We start from the raw sequence: 24,488 nt of genomic DNA, 5'->3' as shown, positions 1-24,488 counted from the left end.
AAACAGGTTCGCTCCTTCATACCTTTTGGACATGCCCCAATCTTCATACCTATTGGGTGTCTATATTTAACACTCTGTCAGAGATGTATAACGTTAAATATGAGCCTTCTGCTCTAACGGCTATCTTTGGGGTGATACCTCAAGACATCACTTTGCCAAAATGCTATTCGAATTCTATTGCCTTTGCTTCACTTATCGCAAGGCGCCTTATACTTTTAAGATGGAAGCAGGAAGCTCCTCCCACACATGAACAGTGGCTTGCGGAGCTCATGAGGTTTTTACATTTAGAAAAGATGAGATATACACTGGCAGGTTCAACCACCAAATTTCTTAGGGCATGGCAGCCATTCTTGATGTACATGGAAACATTTAAAATGACCACCTTATCATGACCAGATACCATATTCTCTATATCGCTATCATAGCTAACTGTACGCTGAATGTCCCTTATACATTTTATTTTTCTATTTGTTTGTTGTTGTTTGTTTGTTTTTTGTTGTTTTGTAGGGGTTTCTTTGGTTTGTTTGTTTGTTTGTTTTTTCCTTCTCTATTTCTGTTATCTTTTGGGGTATTGTAAATACTGAACAGCAAACTACTGTATGTTCAATGTTTTGTTGTTAACATGCTGCTGTGACTGAAAATAAAATTTATAAAAATAAAAAAAAAGATTGAATTGAATTGAATTGAAATAAATATGCTAAGATGAGATAGCTGACTTCATCTAACTAGCAAATGTTGTCCAGGCTACGTTGGTGATACAGTTTTTTTTAATGTGTATGATATTTTTGTCATGCGATTTTAAAGCTGGTCCTACAACCGCATCCAAGAATAACATGCAGCGTATCTCAGAACTGTCGGTGAAAATTATTCTTGGAGCTAAGTTTAATTGAGCTGCATTTTAAAGAGGTGCAATTTCACAATTTGTGTATATTTTCTAAGTTCACTATTTTGTCATGTGTTGAGAAAAACACAGATTTTAAAATTACATGGTCTAATATTTACATTTAGCATAACTGCAACATTATTTTTTCGTTTTTTTTTTTTAAAGACTCGAAAGGACTTGAAATTCAAAGTTTCAGACTTGTGACTTGACTCGGACTTTTACACCAGTGACTTGAGACTCGACTCTGACTTGCCTGACATTACTTGAGACTTGACTTGACACTTGAGGATAAAGACTTGAGACTTACTTGAGACTTGCAAGACAATGACTTGGTCCCACCTCTGATTATTAGTCTATATTGCCATATAGTGTGTCCAGTTTTCCACTTTTTACAACCATTTATATACGTTAGTATTCTATCCATCTTACAGCAGAGATCACTGACTGCAGCAGAGGTTTGCATCTCCATAAAATGTCTTATCCTTCCCTGCACGGACCTTCTGTTAGTGCCAAAGCTGGAGTTGGACAAAACGATGACCTTTTTGTGTTAACACAACATGGCATGCATCAGAAACCATGTAAACTGACAACAAAGGTTGCATTCTTTGTTCTGCATTGCTTCGATGAGAAAATTATTTGTGATTCTAATATAATAAAGTGCATTTTAGATGCTTATATCTTCCACGAGACCAGTAATGTTAATAAAACACTAATAGCATCTCATTGCAGAACCATGTTTATTCTAAATCTCTACAGTGTGCACTACTCTTTGAAACCCGCTACTGTGGTCCCTGTAAATGCATCCAGTGCAAGAGCGCTACCCAGACGCTAGGCCAGAGATAAATCCTACTCATTTCCTGTGTTGACAGTCTGAGGCTGCTTCCTTGACTCGGTAAAATTAACGGCCCAGAACGTTATTTTCCCATCCAATATGCTGCCATCAATCATTCTGTGTGCCTTCATCGCTTTAAAAAATTATGTGTCACTGTTTTCTACAAAGGCAAAGCAACAAATTTAGTCACCAGGCAAAGGATTGATGATAAAATGCACACGTCTGACGGTAAAATGAAGGGGCCGTACAGGATTAAAGTTATTGCGCAACAATTAGTTATGAGTAGTTAGGTGCTTTAATTAAGAGAGTGGGGAACTGGATAAATGTGCTTCAAAAATAAACGCGGAGGTGCGGGCCTACAGTGTACAGCGTTGGGTCACATTTGCAGGTTTTCTCTGATCAATTCATCGACATCGGTAATAGCAAGGTATTTGAAATTACTGCAGCTCGAGAGCTTTCTGTGACTTACAGACTTACCAAGAACAGGCTTAAACACTGACCTTACAAAATAACTAAAGTGCATCTAAAGAAAGTGCAATTTGCACGTCATTTGAAATTACAGAATCCTGGCAAAAGATTTAAAAGCTGATATTCTCCTCAGTAAGTGCATAAAAGTTTATTTTGACAAAAAAATGAAATTACGGAGGCTTGCACTTTTTTTGTGAAGAGATCACAATGTGAGGGGAAAACTAGTGGCTGAAATAAAGTGTATTTATCATAGAATGACAACTAGCCTCATGTTCCCTGATAGACAGAGAAGAAGGTATATTACAGCTGTAGGCTGTGACTGCTCCTGCGTGAACTATATGGCGTTTTATTGCAGAGCGGGAAATTGCAAGTGCCAGGGAACAGAAGTGAGTGACATCAAGGAGGATAGTATGGTAAGGGAGCATGTAAAGCGCATCCTCATTTCACTTCCAGGCTTATGCTCTCCTACTCCCTGATCACAGAACAGCAAAGGCTGATGGGAGAGTGGATGGGTGGAGGGGAATGTGATTTGAGGGCATCGAGAAGCGGAACTGACAGAGACGGATTCACTGTGGCCCAAGCATGGAATTGCTTTTCCTTTCCCCTGGAACTGAGCTGGAAGTGTCTGCGGCTGCAAACAATCTCTAAGCAGGAGCTTTCACAAAGCCCAAGAGCCAGAACCATGAAAGCTCAGAGGCAGGTGAGAAAAACGCTGAACTATTTAGAACCAGAAAACGGGCAAAGTCAGCTTGAGTGCCCAGAAACTGTTGCATCAACACAAAGTTGTAATAACAAGATACTGTATGTTTTCCATCTTACAACATTGAGTGAAAAATGTGCATTTGTTCACACAGTACGTGTCTGTGCATTTAAAGTGCAGACTATGTGTACAAAACCCTTCTTGTTGCTTATATGAGAGGAACAGAGTTCATGTGTCCACTGCTGTCGTGCTGCACAGCTAATTAGACAGGTGTTACAGAGCCCCAGGATACAGATAGGAAGACATGGGAGCATTTCACTCTCTCAGTTTGACACAACAGAGAAGGTGTTCTGTTCAATTTACACCTTAACCTGAGAGGAATTCCGGGCGGAGTTTGGTCAGGTATCCTAAAAACTCAAGGTTTGCAGGCAGTTTTATTTGAAGACATACCTCCGTTCCTAACCACAGTCACTGCTGCTACCGTCGTTATGACCATATTAAATGAAAACCCTATCATCGTACTCCACACTGCACTGAGCCACAAGATGAGATGTTGCAATGAAATGCATCATTAGAACCTATGTGCATTAGCTTAAAAACTACAGATTAAACTCCTGGTTTCTTCTAATGGTCCAAAGTCTCAGAGTTAACATTTGCTCTAAAGAGATCACATGAGCCCCTGGTGTTTCACCTCTAATGGTGCATGTCTGGGAGGACACTGGGCATTGGACTGAGATCCTCATTGTTACAAAACCTGCTTTTAACATTACTTCTCTTTTGCACTGCTTCTCCTCGGGTCGACAGTGTTGTCAGGGTCTTTTATCACGTGAAGACAGGCTGGGGCAACCAATAAGCAAACTGAGCCACAGTCTAAACCACTGAAGATGTGAGAGACTTTTAAACTCTCAAACAACCAAGTTTGTCCATGCTGGAAATGTCATTCATGTGACTGAAACACAGGCAGGATTATTCGAGCTTCTACTGGCCTACAGGAGTGAGTTTTCCTTTGTCTGCATGCATTTAACGTGCATCTGGAGCAGATAATAAAAGAAGTGAAAGCAACAAACATCTACAATGAACAAGAAATTAATACATTCACAGATATGTTGTCCTCCTCAAATGTTGCTTGCACAGCTCAGCGTGGCCACAAGGGATGTCTACTGAACCAAAGACAGAGTAAGAATAACTGGCATCCAGTAGATATGACAAGGAGGTTGCTAGCTATTCTTCCATCTCTAATGTAAGCATTGCATTTGGCCATTCACGGTAATTACAGTCAGTTGTTGCCACTTTAGAGACACATGTCAAGCTCAATGCAATATGCAACATGGTTCAATGTGTTCGTGTTTTTCTGCTCATTCCAGCAGATTAACATCAAATATGGAGTTAGAATGCCACGGTGCATCAGTGAACTCAGTCTTTAAATAACAATGCCTTAGCACAAAGGCAAAGTCCAGTTAGTCGTCCACACCTAGCAGAGTGTGACTTTTCTTTTCTGCAAGTGTGCTCTCTCTGTCGTGCTTCTGAAACCTTCTTCATCCACTCTTAAAAAAAATTAAACGAAAAAGTAGAAATTGCTTTTCAGTAAATAGTGACAGCAAAACGGATTCGTGCCATGTTACAGGCGCTAAATCGGGATGTTTTGCATTGCTGGCAAAGCGTAATGTGATGCTGTGACAGGAGCAGAAAAGGCTGCCTGTTAACAGTATGTAGTTTAAAGGCAGACCTCACCGAGGACGCTGTTGTCGACGTTCTTTTGAGTGACACGGCAACATCAAATACAAGTTTCCACAATGAATGTCGTGACCTCGTCACCCCGGTCACACGGCAGAGCAGACAGCTGACAAGCGGGCAGGGGGAAAAAAAGCACCGCCCTACCCAACAAGCCCTCGATCAGCTGTCAGAAACTCACACCTCAAACAATCTCACCTGACACAAAACCGGTGAGATGCAGAGAGGATGAGGAAAGCACAAGAGGGCTAAAAAGTAAGGGAACAGATGGTGGGAGAGAAAGGTGAGGACGCTTAAAAAATAGACAAGAGGACAAAACAGGAAATTGCAAGTGCAAGAGTGAAATTGATAAAAGGCTGCAAAAGCTGATCATTTTTTTAAAAAAAGACAGAGTTAGATAGTCAAATGTAGTGAAACCGGGGCCATGCATTATTCTGTTATTATCCTGTCTGACGCAGTATCCAAAGTTTTTTTTTTCTTGAGGTGCAGGCAAGCAGTCCAACCTGTGGAATGAAATATTAAAGAGCTCGTATCTGCATGCATGTAGATCCCTGGGTTCAGTCTACATGACATGACAGCATAATCCCCAGTGCTCTGAGGTTCAGGCACAGCATTAAACGAAGAAGCCATGCAGAGCGATGAAGAGAAATAGTTCTTCCCTTTAATTAGGTTTGAAGGTTGTGAAAGACCAGAACATGACACTGACAGTTACTCTCTGTGGGCAAAAGCCAAGACCTGGAGACCAATTTGTAGCCAAGTCATTCAGTACTACTGTCTTACTGACCTGCACAGGGATGGGAAGATGGTGGTAATAAGAGAAAAGCAAATTGTCAGATTTTATTAAATAAGCAATTTGTGCAAAATGTTCAACAAGTTTAAATAAAGTATTAACCCAACAACTGCTAAAAGTAATAGTTTCACTTTTGGAAATTCTACTTTTGATAGGGTTTGGATACTAATGGCAGCTAGCTAGCTTAGCTTAAGGACAGGATCTTTCTGAAGTTTGGCTTTTACCAGAAGGCTGGAAATCAAAACTGCTTCATCTAAAAATATGACTGTTTATAGTTTTTAATTAACTATTATGTTATTTTGTTACCTTGCTTGCAGCAGTGACAGCATTACTTATTGCTAACAGTTAGCCAATTTCAGTTCGTGCATCGGGAGGAGGAATATAGCAGAGTGATTTTGAGTAGATTAGATATTGTCATTACTTTTTTAATGTGCAAAAAAATAAGAGTGTGACAGTAAAGTCCAAACTGCCTCCATGACAGCCGAGTGTATGCTGACCTCAAACCTGCAGCCAGAGCCTAAACTTCAAAAGGTCACAAAGGCATCGATGAGCAGTCAAGCTAACAGCATTGTGGCCTCCATTTCTGTTCATGCTTCTGCAGTAGAATCTCTGTGGTGATAGACAGAGTTTACCTTCATACTCATCCAACTTGCAGACCACCACAGCAGATTTTAAAAAGATTGAATGTGTGCAGATGCGTTGGACTGCAGCCTCAGATTTATAATGTCAGCTGGTAATTATGTGACAACGCATTTAAGATCAAGTTACACAGAAACATGAAAGTAATGTCAGTGTAACAAATTACTTTCTGCCTGGAGCAAAAAGTTACATAATACAAAAATTTACTTTAAAATAAGTTGTTTTGTTTTTTTTACAAAAAAGGGGAACAAAGTAATGAGTAATAAATTACTTTTTTGACAACCCCAACACTGTTCTAGACAACATGTGCTTCATCTTTGTACAGAAAATACATAGTTATGTTTAACGTTTAGCTCAGTGTGTGTTTTTCTGTGTGTGTGTGTAATATACAGAAAACAATCCTCTCTATAAAAAAAGAGCATGCAGGCAGTGTGGGAGTGCGCAACTATTCTCCACAGGATAAGGTGCTAAATGAAATGTAGACATTGTGAATGACGCTACATAGGTGTGAAAGACAAAGTACTCTGGGAAGTAATAGCGTTCTGGGCCATGTTTCCATTCAGGATGCAGACAACATTTTTTCACATAGCATGGCATTACTCAGCCCTGGCAGAAAGAAGATCAGTTGCCGCTATGGGGCTTCGTGAACCGGTGAACGTAGGGCTCCAGGGATGACAGAGTGGGGGAGGACTGGGGTTAATGCGGCCTGCAGTCGGGGACGTCTGGTGTGGAACAGAGATGGGAGAGCAGAGGACAACTGTGTTCTCCCTGAGGTTAATATAGTATTATCAGCTGCACAACTGTCCTCTCATAGCCGCATCTATTTCAACAACTGCTGGAGGAAAGAAGGGGGCAGGAGGCGGGGGGATGAAGACAGAGAAAGATAAGAGAAGAAGCGACAAGAGAGAGAAGAAGGGCAAAAAAGGATGAGTGAGAAAAAAAACTTAGAAAACAAAGACAAAATAGATATTCTCAAGAGTGGACAGGAAAGTTTGAAGGCCTTGAAAGTTGATAACAGATTTAATTCTTCTCATATTATTTAATTTTAATGGCATAAAAAACACCATAAAACCCCAAAACAATAAAACGAAAACAAAACAAAAACACTAAGATGTCAAAAAATAGGAAATCAAATCTAATCATTCTCAACGGGGGACATGTAATATGCAGGAGCTCCTATGCCTGAATATGTTTTATAACTTAAAAGCAATAAAAGGTAATTCCATACTTTATTGACTTGAGTATACTCCCAGTGTTTGTTCCCTGCCTTTAGATGAAATCACAAAGACTCCTGCTCTTTCTTTAAGTTTGTCAAGGATCACAATGGAGTATGATTGATGCTAGTCGTCGCTTGTGGCCCCATTTTTCTGCTCTAAATAAACTGAAGGATAAATCCAGTTGCTAAGCCAGTCCCTCTAAGGGCTGACCTTTTGATAAGCTCATCTCTCAAATTTATGGCAGCTCGGAGAAGCATTATTGCCACAACCTAGAAATGGCTCATGTTGACATAAGATCGTTTACAAGCTTCTCCCCAGAAACCTCAAGGCTCAACATCTCTATATGTGTACTAACAACGAGAGATTATCCTTGGAGCAAAATAACTTCAGCCTCTGCTTCACCTGAGATTGTGTTGTTATCGAGAGAGTGCACGGTGGCAGAGACGGATTTTGTGTACACAATCCTGATATTTCATCACCACAACTTCCCAAACTTTTTTTTTTGTCTCTCTCTGGATTATCCAACTTCTCTATCGCCTGCCGTGTTCATCCCCCTCCTCCAGCTTAATTCAGCTGTTGAACTCAACCCCACAAATGACACAAGTCAGAGGATCCAAAGTTAAAGGTGGCCGGTGTTGGTGGTGGCGGCAAGCTACTGTTGTGCTACCCAACAGCGAAAGGCGAGCGTGATAAAGAGGAAAGGGACGGCTGGATCACTCATGTGTCCTCTGATTCTGGTTATCTGTCTCAGGCTCCTTGTTTGCTTGCATGATCCAGGCTGGAACCATCAGAAGCTTCCTCTCTTCCCCTTGTTCATGTCAACCATGACTTTCACTGAACTCGGAGCACACTGTTGAGATAAGGGCTCCAATCAGACTGACTGTGGCAATGGAACCGGTGAGAAAACATGGTGGACGGAGCCATCTGGCTGGCTCTTCTCGCTGTCCTCGCTCTGCTGAGCACAAAGCTGAACCACCTGTCTTGTCTGCTGCACTCTATAGCAGAAGCCAAGTACCACCAGGATGGTAGAACAAGATAGTGTGGATATGGTGTGTATTTGTTTAGTTGTGTGTTTATAGTATAAAAAAAAATGCTCAGAAAGAGAAGAATGGCTTTACTCAGTGGACTGGACTTTGTTTAAGTCTCTATTGGTCCTAAGGAATCATATAATACATCCCCAGACATACACCAGATATTTATCCCACTTTCTAAAAGCCTGCAACTTTATTTTCATGCCATCTTCTCTATCGACTTATTGACTGAGGCTTGGGCAAGGTCACCCGCAGAAGCTTCTGTGACAATATTCTCCCAGAGAATATTGGATTTTATCTGCATCTATTAGCAAAGCATTTGGCATGAAAGAAGAATCATTAAACATTTAGTAAGATACACCACTGTGCTTTGAAGAATAGCATTCTGCCGATGTTAAAACCCGGATCATGTCTCTGTAGCTATTAGGAAACGAGTGAGCATGTTTTTGAGTCCCAGACATTGCTTCTTTTTACAGTTGCAAGACTGTAAAAGTCACAAAACTATGAATAATTTATATTTACTGTGCAAAAGGTCTTGCTTGGAAAATTGGAAATAGGTGCAGCAATTTACTGAAACATGCAACCATTTATGGAAATACAGTATATAAGGGGGGGGGGGGGGGGGGGATGGGGTTTGTACAGTTGCAATGACCTTGAAAATCGATATATGATACGACCACCTTCATTCTATTGTTTTGAACCTTCACACGACCTTTACTATCTCAGACAAGCTTTCTTGTAGTTTAAGTAGTCTTCAGGAATACTTCATCAAATCTCTTGAAGGACACTGAAGCTATTCCTTGGATGTTGGCTGCCTCTGTGCTCTCTGTCAAGATGATTTGGACTCTGTCTTTATAGGTATTAATAGAGTAATAACACTGCATTAACATTGTGTTTGGGATCGTTTTCATGCTGATAAATGACGTCACTGCCATCCAGATGCTTTTCTGATTGCATGCTGGATCTACGTTCCTTTTCGGCAACGAGTTTGACAAGATTCCCAACACCAACGTTTGGAATACAGCCATACACCATGACAGAGCCTCCACCATGTTTTACTGATGGATGTAAACACTGACCTCCTCTGTATATGTTGATGATAATTTGAACCAAAAGTTTCAAATTTTACAATAAGACCTGTTGCTACTTATTTTCAGTGCAGCTCTTGTGTAATGTGGCATACTGCACCTGCTTCCCTTCCTTAAGAATGGATTTCTAATGAGCAGATGGATAAACTCAAGGACCTGATGCATACTCTGGTCTTTACTGGTATGCTGTAGATACTAAAGCTATCTGCTGCATATTGTTTATATGCTGTGGATAGTTTTTTAGCCATGCACCTTCTTCCTCTGTCCTCCATTTGTCCAGTTTTCTCACATTTTTAAGGACAAACTGAACACCATGCTTTTAACTAATAGCACTTTTCGAATCACCTTATAAGTGCAAATAAATTTTTTTTATATTATACGTTTATGTTAAACTCTGTTATATTTGGTGTAATACAAGGATTGGACTAAAAATGAGTGAAAAGGCGGCCAACTTTAAAAGAAAACCTGAATGAATATTGCTTAAGACCACTTAAAAGTAACAGCTTGGCTCCTTGGAAGCAAAATATAAAAATATGAGGGGGACACTCAAGACTTTGCACAATATTGTATTGTCTATCCAAATACCTTGAAGTATATTTGTTTTAAAACTTCCATTAACAATAACATTAATCATACCTGATCAAATTACTAGATAATTTTTCAGCTTTCTCCGTTATATCAGCCAATAACAGAAGCTGTCGGAAGTCACAGCCGTTTTATAGAAAGATATCCGAGTGTATGTGGTGAGACTCAACAGGGAGACTGAGGAGAAGCCGACATCTATCGAGCCCATCAGTGACAGAATATAAGACAGGATGCTCCAAAGAGAGAGAAAAGACAAAGCCCTGTTGGATCCTGGCAAAGTGATAAGGGCCTTGACCACGACAGTCATTACACCATCAGAATTAAATGATAAGATTCCAATTACCAGCTAATTTAAACCGCCGGTCAAATATGAGAAATAAAAGATGGAAAAAAGGATTTTATGTTGTAATGGCTTTCTGCAGGTGAAAAGGGAAATTGAGAAAATCTTGCAGATATTAAATAGGGTGGTATAAATGACCTGCCTCCATAAAAATAGCTCATTGCCTCATTAATCTACAAGGTATTCCTGCCCTTTTCACCAACATGACTAGTGGAAAAGTACCAACTTAGGAATACTTAAATATACTGACGCACTCCTTTAAAGTTTGTTTTTGCAGCTTAATCAATCTATGAGAAAATAAAGGCAAGTCTGCACAGCCTACATTGTCCTCATCCGAACAGTAGGGGGTCTTGTACTCTAATTAATCTGACTAGTCTCTCTGCTGAAGACTGGATCAGTTTGCAGGACTGCTGCATTATTCAACGTAGCCACGGGGTAAGAGAGGAAGTCTGTGGTCTGGAGTCACCTTACTCTGAGCTAAGGAGCAAAGCAAGAGATGGAGAAAACGATGAGGAAAAGACATCGAAAGTAATGGAAAATGAGCAGGGTGCGGTGGAGGGGTATGATTAAAAGAGATAGGGAAAAGAAACAGGGTGAGGGATCAGAAAGGCGGGTCAGATCAAATGGTCAATGCGGTTCAGGGTGACGGGAAAATGTTAAAAGATCACATCCGCATGAGAAACCGCAGGTGGGTCAGAGGGGATATAGACAGAAAGTCCATCTTTTGCCATCAGGTCTGCGCTTCTGTTGACAATCCGATCATGAAACCACGTTGTGTGTTGGGGTTTTTCAGCCGTGTATGTATTTGGTACAGAACATCCAATAAAGGCTGCGACAACGTCTTTTTTCCCCCCATTGTTCATTTATTGTTAATCGTTGGTATCGCTCAAAAGAAAGATCTTTCTACCCCGATATACATCTCTCTTCTTATTTTCTTTCATTAAATACACACCATGTCCCCACAAATACAATGATCAAAAACACAGTAGTCATGTACTGTTGGTTCATACAGAAAACAACAAGTGAAATCAAACATCCTGTGTTGGCAGTTGTCACTCAGAAATAGTCATAATAAAAAGCTTTGGAATGGTAAAAGTATAATGCACTCACAGTCGTGGCTAAAGGTTGAAACAAATCATATGGATCGGGTTATTCTGAAATCACTGAAATGAAATGCAAAGCTTAACGAGCGCCCGAACACGCCTCATGAGCCGCTTCGCTCGCAGCGCTGGGATGAACGCTCGTCGTTAAAAGTTCTGACAAAAACTCACAAAATGCTCATTTACAGCAACATTCAGCTTTATGGTTATGTTGTGGTTACTTACTATACGTCTTTACTCTGGGCAAACATATAATATATTATTCACATAACATAATATACATCTGTATATACATATTCCTTCCACCCTTAACAAAAAAAGTGTCCAGGCACTTCCTTCAGCAATCTTTTGCCAGATCACTGACTACAATGTAGCTACCTCATTCTTCTTCCTCATCACAAACAAGCTGCTCTATTTGAGAATCTGTGGGAGTCTGGTGATGTTTGTATACTGTTAGATTGCTCACATATTCTGGTTATCCCACCTGAACCAGAGTGTGAGCTGCAAACTAGCAGCAGGGTTGCCTTTCTCAGCTTCTGCAGGCTTCAAGCTGTCTCTCCTTGTTCATTAGGATATGTCCTGGAGTGATACCTTTACCACCCTCCCTGAAAACCTCTACTTAAAGGAGTCTCGGGAGATGTGTTGGCGCATAACATATTTTAAAAGGCCTATGTTTTAAAATATCTCTAATGGAGCTTATTAGAGATATTTTTGTGGCTATAACGCAAAAGTGATTTAAAAAAAAAAAAATCTCTTCCTCTGTGTAATGGGGTCTTTGCAAGAGCATGTTTCAAAGTTGTCTCTGATCATTATGTGTATCACAAATCCCAACCTGACTGCTTCTTACATTGATTCAGGCATGAAGAGTTCCAGTGCTCTCCAGGCCCTGGCCAACAGCTGAAAAAGAGTGGATTTTGTTTATCCATCAACTCTGCGGTAAGTCAGCAGCAGGGTATGTGGCCAACAGCTTCTTACTTTTACTACTTTTTTAAAACCACATTTCTGCAATCAAAAAAATATGTTCAGCAATGAGCGGTGACCCAAGATGGCACTCCCACCATCTACCCCATCTTAGTGCCCCCTACCCCCGATTTTCTTTTTGCTTTTCTTAGACTTTTTTTGTTTTTACAGCACAACCAAACGCCTCGGACAATGAATGAGTAGAAGAGGTGCAGACTGAGACCTGTGTGACCGCACCAGTTCAGACACTTCACCACAGCATTAATGGCGCATCATTTTTCACACCAACACTGTGGCATCTCGATGCCTTTCAAACAGCTTTCGCCATCCTCTCCTTTTGCTGTCTTCGGTGAGTATAAAGTACAAACAATCACTTCGGAGCGAGAACATTAGCTGATGCAGTACATAGTGTTTGTTTGTAGGCATATATCAAGATGAAGCAGTAGAACAAAGCAAAGGATTCAAGTCAGTCAGTGGGATTGGCACCGTGACAGTAACGAGACAGGAATCTCCCTCGGTGGCACCAGGCTCAGTGCCAGTAACGCCCACCTGTAGCACACATGGTAATCCAGCACAAACATTATGGGAAAATACAACACATTGCACTACTGTACAGTTTCTGCATCAATACTGTTGAATACTGGGCTGGTCTGCTTTACAATATAGGTCTCTTAAAATCTCTTGTTCTTGTTTTCTACCCCAGGTGAAAAACTTTATCGATTTATTTGGTGGTTTCAATAAATCTGTCCTATCATTAGAGAATAAGGCAGTTTATGGTATGGTAGATAAGTCATGCCACGAGCACAGTGGACCGTTATTTTATGTAGCTCTTCCACGTTTAAATAATGCTGCTGTAACTCCAGAATTAGATCCAGCGTCTTCGGTTTGTACGAATGAAATGATGAAACACAGCCAAGGTGACCCTTGCTTTGAAGAGAGAGGTCCACATTGCAGCTCCAAATATTGTTTTGCTGCTACAGAAACCCTTAGCACATACAAGATGTAGTCCAAGAGGCAAATAGGACCGAGAAAAGCACAAAAAAAAAAATATCAAAAGAGATAAACATCACCAACAAGGAGGAAATCACAGCTGTACATTAAAGGTTAAAAGTCAGAACCTTGACCATGTTTTTTTTCTTTGCTCTCGTTCCTCTGCAGTCCTTTCAAAGCCAACTTCACAGGTCCAAACATTTAAGTAGATGGGGGGTCACCGGGTGACCTTTGTCTCCAGCGCGTGGGAATTTGCTGCTGTCGTAAACGTTTAGTTGCTATCTGCCTTCAAAGCAGTCCAAGTACTCAAGGACAAGGTCATAGCAAAATCGATACTGGTCCTAAAGAAACAAAAAGGAAAAACACAAAACTAGAGTCAAAAATCTCAAATGTATTGAATTTGGGTTTTTTTTCAATTAATTTACAGACTAGACTAAACTTCCATACCAGAGACTCGACCATGTTGGGTTTGCAGTTGCGTAGAGTTTTGACAGCATAGAATACGTCTACCATGTTCTGATACTGGATCATCTCGATGAGGATGTTGCAGGCACAGAAGGTCCCACTACGGCCACCACCATTGCTGTGGAAGAGAATACATTGTCTAATAACTATTACACAGTACAGGCATAAATCAATGTTGCTACTGTACCTATCCAAAGGTATTCATGTGTATATGGACAGTACTCAATGCTCTCTGCCAGATCTGTTCAATCGCTTCATGATTTGGACTAGTTAGAGAAGTTACACAATGCAAACACTGCAGATACTAAGGTAATGAGAGATGATGAACACATGGATCCTTTGCTGCTCATTCCTCCTTTTGAAAGGCAAAGCCATCAATGTACACAAGCAGCATAGCAGCCCTCTCTGGCTGCGCTGATTAAAGCTGTGCTTGTGGATATGGTTAATGTTCAGATGTTACATTTATGGTTCAGTCCATAGTGCTATGGATAGATGCTGCTGTAACTCCTCTTTACTGCTCTAATGGACATTACCCAGAAAGCTCTGCTACAGTTTATGTCAGAGATAACAGTAGCAATTTTAGAGACTTCAGTGCAATAGCACAAACAATCATAAAGAGTCAAAGCCGGACAAAACAAACCAAAAACAAGAAGCTTCTGACAAAAAGCATAACCAGGCTAATCTACAGCAGTGTTTCCTTTCTTCCATTTATCTATTCATCTTCTACAGCTTATCCAGGGTCGGGTCACAGCCAAGTCCAGACCTCCTTCTCCAACTTCGCCAACTCCAGCTTATCCAGTCAACGTAAAGACGTAAACACCCTGACAAGATGAAGATGCAAACTCGCCGCATGTTCCGGGCCTATCCAGAAAACCCAGCCAAGGAAACATCCTAATCAGATGCCTGAGCCACCTCGTTTGGATCAGCTCTACACTGAGTTCCTCTTCTGAGCACAGCCACCGTTTGAAGAAAGGGTTTGTTTCTGCAGTGTCATTCTTTCTGTCATCACTCAGAACTTTGTGATAAGAGGTGAACATAGGGATGTAGAATAACCAGTAAATTGATAGCGATGTTTTTATAGACGTGTCAGCATCACTGCAGATGCTGCACCAGTCTGTCTGTTCACTCTTTCACTCCCCTCCCCTAACTCATAAACAAAAGCAGCTTGTCCCTCAGACTAGAAGGTGCTAATGGTCATTCTGACCACTGCACAACTGTGAGCTGCTCCAGTGCAAGCAGGAAGTCATCACCTGGTGATGGCAAAGGAACCACATCATCTGCAAAAAACAGCGATAAGACTCTGAGAGTGGCATCCTTCTAGCACTTGGCTCCACCTAGAAATTCTGTCCGTAAAGATCACAAACAGAATCAGCCTTGCCCACCATCCGCCAGGGAAAAGTCTGACTTATTGCCGGCAACGATAACCAGGTTCTTACTGTAGTTGACATGGACCGAAAGGCATGTAACAATGTGACAGTAAGCGGTCAAATGCCTTCTCCAAGTCCACAAACCACATGTACACTGGTGGCTCAAACACCCAAACATACTGACATATTCTTAAGAGGATAAAGAGCTGGTCCAGCGTTCCACAGCCAGGATGAAAACCACATTGTTCCTCCTTAATCCGAGGTTTGACCAACACAGAGTTATCATAGTTTTGTAATTTTTCAAAGTCTAGTTTTTATTTTACTGAAATATTTTTTCACATCTGGTTTCAGTTTTTAGTTTAGTTTTACACAAAACAAGTGCAGGCTAAAAACTGTCTGAGATGGTAAAAGTTGGCCACTCATGTGCCTGCTGTGCTGCCCTGTTACTAATGTCGTGATAATGAAGATCCAAAGATCTTTCAGTACATACATGACCACCAACACAATCGCAGTGTCGGGTCATGCAATCATTTAATGATCCCAGCAGCTGTCTCAATTAATACTAGCTGCTGATGGTAAGACGACTGGTTGATTTAGTTCATCAAGATATTATTTCTTTCTCCAAAAGGTACAGATTGTTCCTGAGCACAGGTAAAGGTGCCTGTGGTCAAAGCAGCCGCAGTCTATTTATAATACATACTATATCATACAATATATGGTCCAGAGGGAATGGAAAAACTTAATTAAAGTTAATGCAAGCTGACGAGTGTGAGGGGAAAATAACAAATGGGCAGACAAACTGTCAACACAGAAATTTCTACCATGACCCTTCTGGGGCTGTGTAACATTACCATTGCATAATCCTGATATTTAGTAGCTGTTAGCAGTTTTGTGTAATATTTTATTTGAGTTAATAAAAAAGCTAAAGTTTGTTTTTCTTGTGTCAAAGAAAAGAAACATAATACTAAATAACAGTTGTATAACCGTGTAACAGACTGGGTTGGAATCAGTAGTGAGCAAAGAATAGGTGGTTTGTGGGAAGAATGCAAGTCAGAGTTGCTTTGGGTCATCGTGGCTCAAGAGTTGGAAGTTCGCCTTGTAATCGGAAGGTTGCCGGTTCGAGCCCCGGCTTGGACAGTCTCGGTCGTTGTGTCCTTGGGCAAGACACTTCACCCGTTGCCTACTGGTGGTGGTCAGAGGGCCCGGTGGCGCCAGTGTCCGGCAGCTTCGCCTCTGTCAGTGCGCCCCAGGGTGGCTGTGGCTACAATGTAGCTTACCATCACCAGTGTGTGAATGTGTGCGTGAATGGGTGGCTGGTTGTGTAAAGCGCTTTGGGGTCCTTAGGGACTAGTAAAGCGCTATACAAATACAGGCCATTAACCATTTACCGTGGTGCAGTATTTTCTTTCTAAACTACCGGTTTATGTTAGGAGTAGGAGGCCCAAGTGAACGTAAAACATGAAATGAGAGCATTATCGAAGAAAAAAAAGAGGCTTCGTGGCTGTTTTCGCTCATGGGACACTACTGCATAATTTAACAAAGTGTATGCCATGAAATAAACATTTCTTGAAATGGAATATAAAAATTTGGCAAGTGATTGACAAAAAAAGTTCAAGCCTTCTTCATTAATGCATCAAATTAGTTTGATCCTTTGATATAATTTGCAATCTATAATATATACTTAGTCATGCTATTAGTGTAGCACTGTGTGCAGTCAAATTGACCACATTAGCTCAGACTGAAATACAGCACCAATAAATGGTTGGATATTTGTACATAAACATTTTTGATTCCCAAAAGGTATCTGATTGCCGTTGGTGGCCTACTTTTTCCCTTGCACCACTACGAGAGCGACATTTGTGATTCTGAGTGGAATGTTTCAACAGCTACCAAATGGATTGTCATTAAAGCAAGTGCCAACATTCAGGGTGCTTTTTTTCTTATCTGAAACCCTCAATAGGACAGTTTTAGTATATATAACATTTTCTAAGACTTTATATTTTGATGGTGATCACCCTCAAGTGCCCTGAGGCGACAGTTGTTGTGATTTGATGTTATATAAATAAAATTAAAATTGAACTGATCACGGCTGATGTTACTGGCTAAATATCAGGATCATAGGAAGAATAAAACATAGATGCTGTTTCCTGGTCAAATGCAGAAGTGCCTGGAAGGTTTTATTCCATCCAAAAGAAACCAGAGGGCGATAGCTGTGGCTGCAAAATCACTCCCAGTCTCTTAGAAGTTGAGGCAAAAACAGCTTTCTGACTCAGCCTCTTTACACACTTTACTGCTGATTTTATGGTTTCAGTCCCTCATTTCGGGTCACACACAAAAAAACCCTCACTGGCTAACAAGCTTCAGCCACAAGTCTTCAGCCCCACTGAGTGTGCATTTTAACATTTTGCAACCAAGAAGGTAATGGTGGAAAAATCCATCTCAAGACTTCAAAATGGGACTTTAGAAACTATGGTGATGTAATTGTAGCTACATCCATTTTTCATACTGTCTGTGATCAGCATGTTAGCTTTATCACGGTGAACGTGCTAGCATGCTTAGACTGTTAGCACCGCTTTAGACTAATACCTTTATTATGAGTTTAATTAACATATGGTGGGCAGTGGGTGCATGTGCAGTACTGTACAGAAGATCCATCCCCCATTTCTTTGTATTATGCTACAGGAGCAGTGATTTCTTGAAAGATGCAAACATAGATTGAAATACAGTGCATGAAGCAAAAACAGAGTTTTTACAGGCAGCTTGAAAGTCAGTATTTGCTACGGCCTCCTTTATTCTTTAACACAGCCTGAACTTTCTTGGGTAGCTTTCTTGTAATTTCTGTAAGTAGTCAGGAATAGTTCTCCAGGCTTTTTGAAGAACATTCAAAGCTCTTCTTTGTGTTGATGTTGGCTGCCTTTTGTTCTGTTCTCCATCAAGATGATCCCACACTGCTTCCAGTGTGGGATCATTTCCAGGCTGGAAAATTAAGCTAGCAACAAAGTGCTAAAACATACAATTTAAATCTGGCATATTGACTCTTGGCTGAGTTGTCACACATAACAGTCAGAAAAAAACTATTTATCTTACGAGACTACTTTAACAGATAACAAGATAAAAATCTGGATCCTTGGAAGCAAAATACAAGGAAATGATAGGAGGCTCAAGACTTTTCCGCAGTACGGCATATATATATTATCTATATGTACTCGTCTTATTTTTCCAGTATGAAATACATGTTTAACTGAATTCTGGAAAACAATAGTAGAGTGTAAGCAGAAAACAAACAGTAATCTGATGACCCTGTATCTGAATTCCTATCTATCTCATAAAAACAGCATTTGTTTAAATTGAAACACAATATGAATATAAAATATTTATACAACATAAGAAGAGCTATATGAGAAACACTGTAAGTAGTTTGAAATTGAGAAATAACACAATAGTGTGGCATTTTTGCCTTGTATACTCGCCCGGTCATCATAAATGTAAAACGCTATCAATAAGCTGATGAAGGACAAGCCACTTCCTCTCTCCTGAGACAAACGCAGCCAGGTGGGCCTGGGAGATTCTGCAGTGTATAGAAGCAATATTAAGGCAATCAATCGTCGTCAGTGCTCTGGCAGTGCTGGATTTAGTGTAGTGAGAACCGTCGCATTCTGTATTAAGCTATAATTGATTTGATCTCCATAATCTCTTTCCTGGTTGTCGTGGGTAACACTGTGTGACAGCACTGAGTGATGTGCTTCTGGATGGGGGCGGTGGGGATGAGCGTGTGATGGGTTGGCAATGAGCTGGACGGCCCATTCATATTCATCAGCAGGGTGTGCTCTCCGGGGCTTTAGGACAACACAGACGCATATAACACCACTGACTTCACAGCACAGCACGGCGCAATTTGATTTTCTACAATATAAATACTGCCATGACAAATCACGCTGCATCTCACTGTGCCAAATCGCACATAACAACACAAAAACAAGGCAAGAATCGGTTGCCAATTTTACATTTCCTATGTTTTTTCATGTACTTTTGCGACATCTCCCACCAAGAAAACGGTGTCGGCTTAAAATGCAGTCTTCAACAGCAGCAAGAGCTTTTCAGAAATAAAATGGGCACATTACTGCCTTCTGTATCAATCTGCGTGACGCATGCTGCTAAAACATTACTCACAGGCAGTGCACAACTGTGCGTCCTTCTCCACACTCCCTTTGCCACTTGTGCACTTGAGCCAGCAGGTTGAGGAAAGCCTTCTTGGAGTCTGGAACGTCGCGATATGCCGACCAGCGCAGAAACTGGAACTGACACATCACCAGCTGGCCCTCTTGGAGCTTCAGATACAAGAGAAAGCACACAATTTATTTATTCTATTTATCCCCTTCGTATATTTTATTTATATTGTCTCTGTATTTATATATATGTGTGTGTGTATAACTCTGTAACTTCTGTCGGTGCTGTGCTTTTTTGGAAATCGAATTTCCCAGAGGAACCCACCCGAGGGATTAATAAAGTTCTATCTTATCTTATCTTATCTTATCTTACAACACACATATCTGACACCATTGTTCTCTTTTGCTGAATATATGTATGCATGTGGCAAATAAATTGTTCTGGGTGTTTCTGTACATCTTGTGTGGTAGCCAGTTAGAAGCTACTTTTGAGTGCTCCCCAGGCTGTGTGTTGGCATTCGGCGCTGTGCTCACTCAGCAGCCTGACTTTGAGATATATGGGTCTGTGGGAGTAAGAGGGGCCCGCGCTGTGTCTGAAAGAGGTCCCTGTGTGTTCATAACCTTGTCCTGTAGAATCTCACCCAATACTTAAGGACCAGCGGAGAACTGTAAGTCATGCAAATTGGGCCGGCAAAGACACCGACGATGCATGGAGGAATTGCCTCAGTGGAAGCGGGATTTACACAGTGTGCTCTTTTTTGTACAAACCACATATCCGTACATATGCTTACAATGCACTTCCTTTGACTTTTACTCACTACCCTTGTATATCATTGTCAGGCAAAGGAAATCTACTCACTAATGCACAGAGAGGGGCTGAGTGAGGGAGAGGTGTGCGTTATTTTTGTGTGATTGTATTCCTTCCATGCTGTGTTAAGTTGCCCTCTCCCTGACTGTGATGTGCGCTGAGTAGAAAAGAGGTGCCATAGATAGAGAGGGGAATGACGGGGGCAGTCGACACAGGAGGTCAGGATGCCAATCAAGACAGGAAGTTCTGGGCACCGCTTGTCGTGCTGCTTTTAATGGCATAGGGGAAACGCCTTGCATACAGATTTCTTTAGTAATTGGTTGATTTTGATCCAGAGCAGAATGCAAGCATGTGCGTATGTAAATTCCTGAGCATAAAACACGCATAACTACATATAAACAAACCAAACAGCCAACACAGTGAAGTGAAAATGTTCTAGTCCTACATATAAAACACATTTGGGAATTCTCTTCAGCTGAGGAAAGACCAAACTAACATTCCACTGTGCTTCCTCGACTATGACAGAACCACTGGTGCCTTCTTATTTTTTTTGTTTCTAGCCTATTTTCAGAGCTCTACCTAACGCTGCACTGTTTAAAAGGTGTGACGAGGTTTATGAGCAATTCAAAAGAAAATCTTCTTTGCTGCCGAAAAGAGTAGACGGCAACTGAAAATATGGCAGGCATCACAATGATGAAAGGTTCCTTTTTAGTATGCCAACGCGCGCATAAGAGAGGGAAGACACCTATCTAGGTAATAACAAGAAGAAATTGAAAAAGCGAAAGACTGACCTTTATGGCATGCATGTCAATGGCTTCCTCTTGCATGTTTTTCACGAAAAAGAAAATTCTTATAATAAAAATCATTCTCATGGGAATGTTTGATGGAAGCACTGGGGGCTCTGGTTCAATTTTCTGGACTGCTGAATATCAAAAGAATGTCCTTTGTAGTACGTATAATAAAGTCTATGAATAAAACTTCTACTCATCTGCCATTGTGCTCGATACAAATTTCCTGGCTCTCGTATAGAGTGTATTTTCTTAAGGGGACTTATTTGACAAACTCTTCTGTCCCATGAGTGAAGTGTTGCCGTGTTTGCATTAGTAACGCAAAAGCGCACACTATACAGAAATACAGTCTCATGTGAAACCCCGAGTTTCAGTTTGCATCCATAAAGGATATTGTAGAAAATGTTAGATGTATAACATTTATCTAAACCACCTGTAATACTTCTCTAGATTTTCAGGTGCACGTTAGAGGTGACGGCTCTGAATGTACTGCAGGTAAAACCTCCCGCTCATACATTTCTAAAGCAGTTTAACTTAATATTTGTGAAATATCATCGAGCTCAATAAAATGTCCTGCGCTGGCTGTTTTGGGATGACAATGACTCACCCTCGTGACGTTCTTGACTCGAAATAGACGAGTTATGACGTCCTCGTCCGCTGACATAGACAGGAACTCCACTTCCATTGGCCCGTACTGCTGTAAACCAGGCTCCGGCCAGTACTGGACACATGGCTGCACAAACAACATGGGCAGAGATGAGTTCATTAGTGATTGAGCTTGAAAGAAAATGCATTTTTATGTAGCTGTGGCCATAATACTTGTTCTTAGACCTCTGGATTATCAATTGCTGCTGGTGTTTATTAAAATAAAAGCAGCAGTTGGGTTACTGTGTGTTTTCATGGAATTTAAAAAGCCACACTAGTGTTAGTTAGAGAAGTTAGAGAAGCATTGCGAAGGGAGAGACCTAATGTGCTTTGAGAGATTTCAACAAGAGGGAGACAGAGCACCGCAGCCCAGCAAATGAACTCTATAACAGAGTTTATAACAAGATCAAAGAACAGCCAGAAAAAAACAGCACAGCACCTATTCTCCACTTAACATGTGTAAACCAACAGTAAAGATGAAATATTCAGAACATTTATTAACATTTTAGCAATGCTCGTCACGGCTTTGGAGGTTATACTGATAGTTCAACGCTTGAGGACAGTTTTTACAAACTGCATTTGGTAGCTTTCACATTTAGTCATAAAAATAATAAGTATCTCTGTCTTAGCATATATATTTATAAATCCAGTATTGTTTGGGCTCTACTTTCTTCCTTCTTCAATTTTTTCCATCTTAGACCAAACGCCTGTTTTTCAAGGATCTGATGCACTGTAATACATATTTCACAAAGTTAATATTTAAAGACGGACTGAAAACCTTGTAAATCTAATGCCTAAAGGACAGAAAGGAGAATGCGTGAGCTATTATCTTCAGTGCCTTTGGCTTTTACAGGTGAACTCTGCAACTCACTCCTTATTCATGCCCATATTCATTATGCAAGACTGTAAATACAAGGTACTATGAGACTATACACAAGTACTTTAAATTGTCCTTCTAGCAGTACTAATAATAAATTGATGAAGGCCAGCGTTACTTTGTGTTGCAGACTTATGTATTTAAATTGTTTTTGACTCTTGTAGGCTGCATCCTTATTTTAGGACTGTTCTCACTTGTTTTGAATGCTTTTCCTTGGGCTACATTACTGGACTGCAAAGATTTCTTCTTCCTTTATTGCCAAACTGATGAGACCCAGTTGTACCTGTCCCGCAAGCTTAATTATTCAGCAACCTCGTTCTCTCTGCACAACTATTTATGTGCCATTAAGGACTGGAAGCTTGCCAATCTCCTTAAGCTTAATTCCAACAAAATGCAGTCAGGTTGTGCCAGCTTTTGGCTCTTTCACAGACTATGCGTTTCCTTCTGCTACAACTCGAGGAGTTACATTTGATCAGCTTCTCAGTCTGGTTTCCTATATTACTACCACAAGCTCATTAAATCCTGTTTCTTCCAGCTGACAAATGGCTTGAAGAGTGAAATCATTACTTTTCTTTAGGGACACAAAAGCAAACTACACGCTTCATGTTTGCTCAATGCTTATAATGATTTCTTATGTCGTAATCAGAAGAAACTATGTGAAAGATATGATTATGCATGACCACATGGAAAAGACAGGTCTGCTGGGGTAGAGAAATCCATAATAACTTTTCAGCATATTGTTGTTGTTGTTAATTAGCCTTCCGCGCTCCCCGTGGGTTCTGTTTTAAGACTTTAGAAAATGGCAATAACGTGTGGCAGTCACAGATCTTATCTGTTCAAATTCCATGACAGTTTATTTCTTTTTTTTTTTTGCCTAATGTCATCTTAAGCCCTTATTCACCTGCTCCAACCACATGAAATAGCTAGTGTTCAGGATTTAGCCTAGCAAAGACTTTAAAAGTCCTGAAGGCTAAAAAGGACAAGTAATGACCACTAATCTCATATTATGTTTCCCCTAATTATTTTTAATATTGTTGGTTTAAAAATAATTTAAACCAAATTATTTTTTAAAAAAATTATATGCTCGTGAAAAAATGTGAGCTAGTTAAAAAAAATCTAAGATGTGGCTGGAGGGTAATGCAAGCCTATTCTTCAGAGATGTAGCTTGAGAAGGGAAGGAAAAACTGGGGCGAGCGTTATCTAGTCATGCCTTGAGATCAATGTGGTCAGGGATCAAAGCCCAACAAAATGGCATGAAAGAACTAATCCCGAGCACAGTAAGATACAGAAACTGTACAGGCGGGGGATGTCAGGGAAAGTCTCGAATAAACTTCATACAACCCCAAGACTGAGAGTAAAAACTTGCACAGCAAACAGTGGCTCCTCTGTGTGTGTGCGTGCTCGCGTGCGTGTGTGTGTGTCAGATCTCAAATGTTTTAAGACATCTCTCTCTTTTTTCAGTGTCAACAAATCAATGGCAATAAAAAGTACCTAACACTTTGACCTTACCCAGGCAGAGTTTGACTGATTTAGCTGGTTGAGCATGACCACTGCCGTGCAGCCGTAGTCAAAAACCAGCCGCCAAAAATCGGCCGTGGTGCCCGGCAGAGGGTGAGGGGTCACAATGAAAGCAGCCTGCCGGTGGAAGCTGTCAGCGAGAGCAGCGTTGATGTAATTGTTACTCTCCCCTTCTGTCGTGACCAGGAACGCAAGGGCGCGATCGGGCGGGAGGACATCCATGCTGCGGTTCTTCTCTCGGTTTCTGGGTAAGAGAGCAATGCTGCACTCCTCCACATCCACGTGGGGAGTCACAGAGTTCAGCGTCTGAAAATGGAAATGTGTAAGAGGCCAGGTGAGAGGAAGGTGAGGATAAAGTGAAATTTGAGAAACCATTTAAAAGTGGAATATGTGAGGGGTGATGAGGCACTGCAGAGAAGTCTGAGATCTTAGGAAAGAGAAGGAGGTAGAGGAAGTGAACGAGACAGGAGGAGACCAATGATGGTAATTGGTTTAGTCTT

General features: G+C 40.8%; 1 protein-coding gene across 4 annotated transcripts in view; it reads right to left on the bottom strand.

Annotated features, from left to right (window-relative positions):
* Positions 1–11,146: 11,146 nt before the first annotated feature.
* Positions 11,147–24,488, bottom strand: part of ptprub (protein tyrosine phosphatase receptor type Ub) — a 192,438-nt gene continuing 179,096 nt past the window's right edge. For all 4 annotated transcript variants that reach the window (XM_082551134.1, XM_082551135.1, XM_082551136.1 and 1 more), the window contains 5 exons: positions 23,980–24,294; positions 21,556–21,681; positions 19,357–19,514; positions 13,802–13,937; positions 11,147–13,695 (listed from right to left, as the gene is read on the bottom strand). In XM_082551134.1, the coding sequence (XP_082407260.1) occupies positions 13,633–13,695; positions 13,802–13,937; positions 19,357–19,514; positions 21,556–21,681; positions 23,980–24,294 (798 nt within the window). In that variant the 3' untranslated portion in view covers positions 11,147–13,632. The remainder of the gene's footprint in view (positions 13,696–13,801; positions 13,938–19,356; positions 19,515–21,555; positions 21,682–23,979; positions 24,295–24,488) is intronic.

The sequence above is a fragment of the Aulonocara stuartgranti genome (genome assembly GCF_965226115.1).
Source record: "Aulonocara stuartgranti genome assembly, chromosome: 11".
Lineage (NCBI taxonomy): Eukaryota > Metazoa > Chordata > Actinopteri > Cichliformes > Cichlidae > Aulonocara > Aulonocara stuartgranti.
This window is presented reverse-complemented; position numbering and strand designations above follow the sequence as displayed.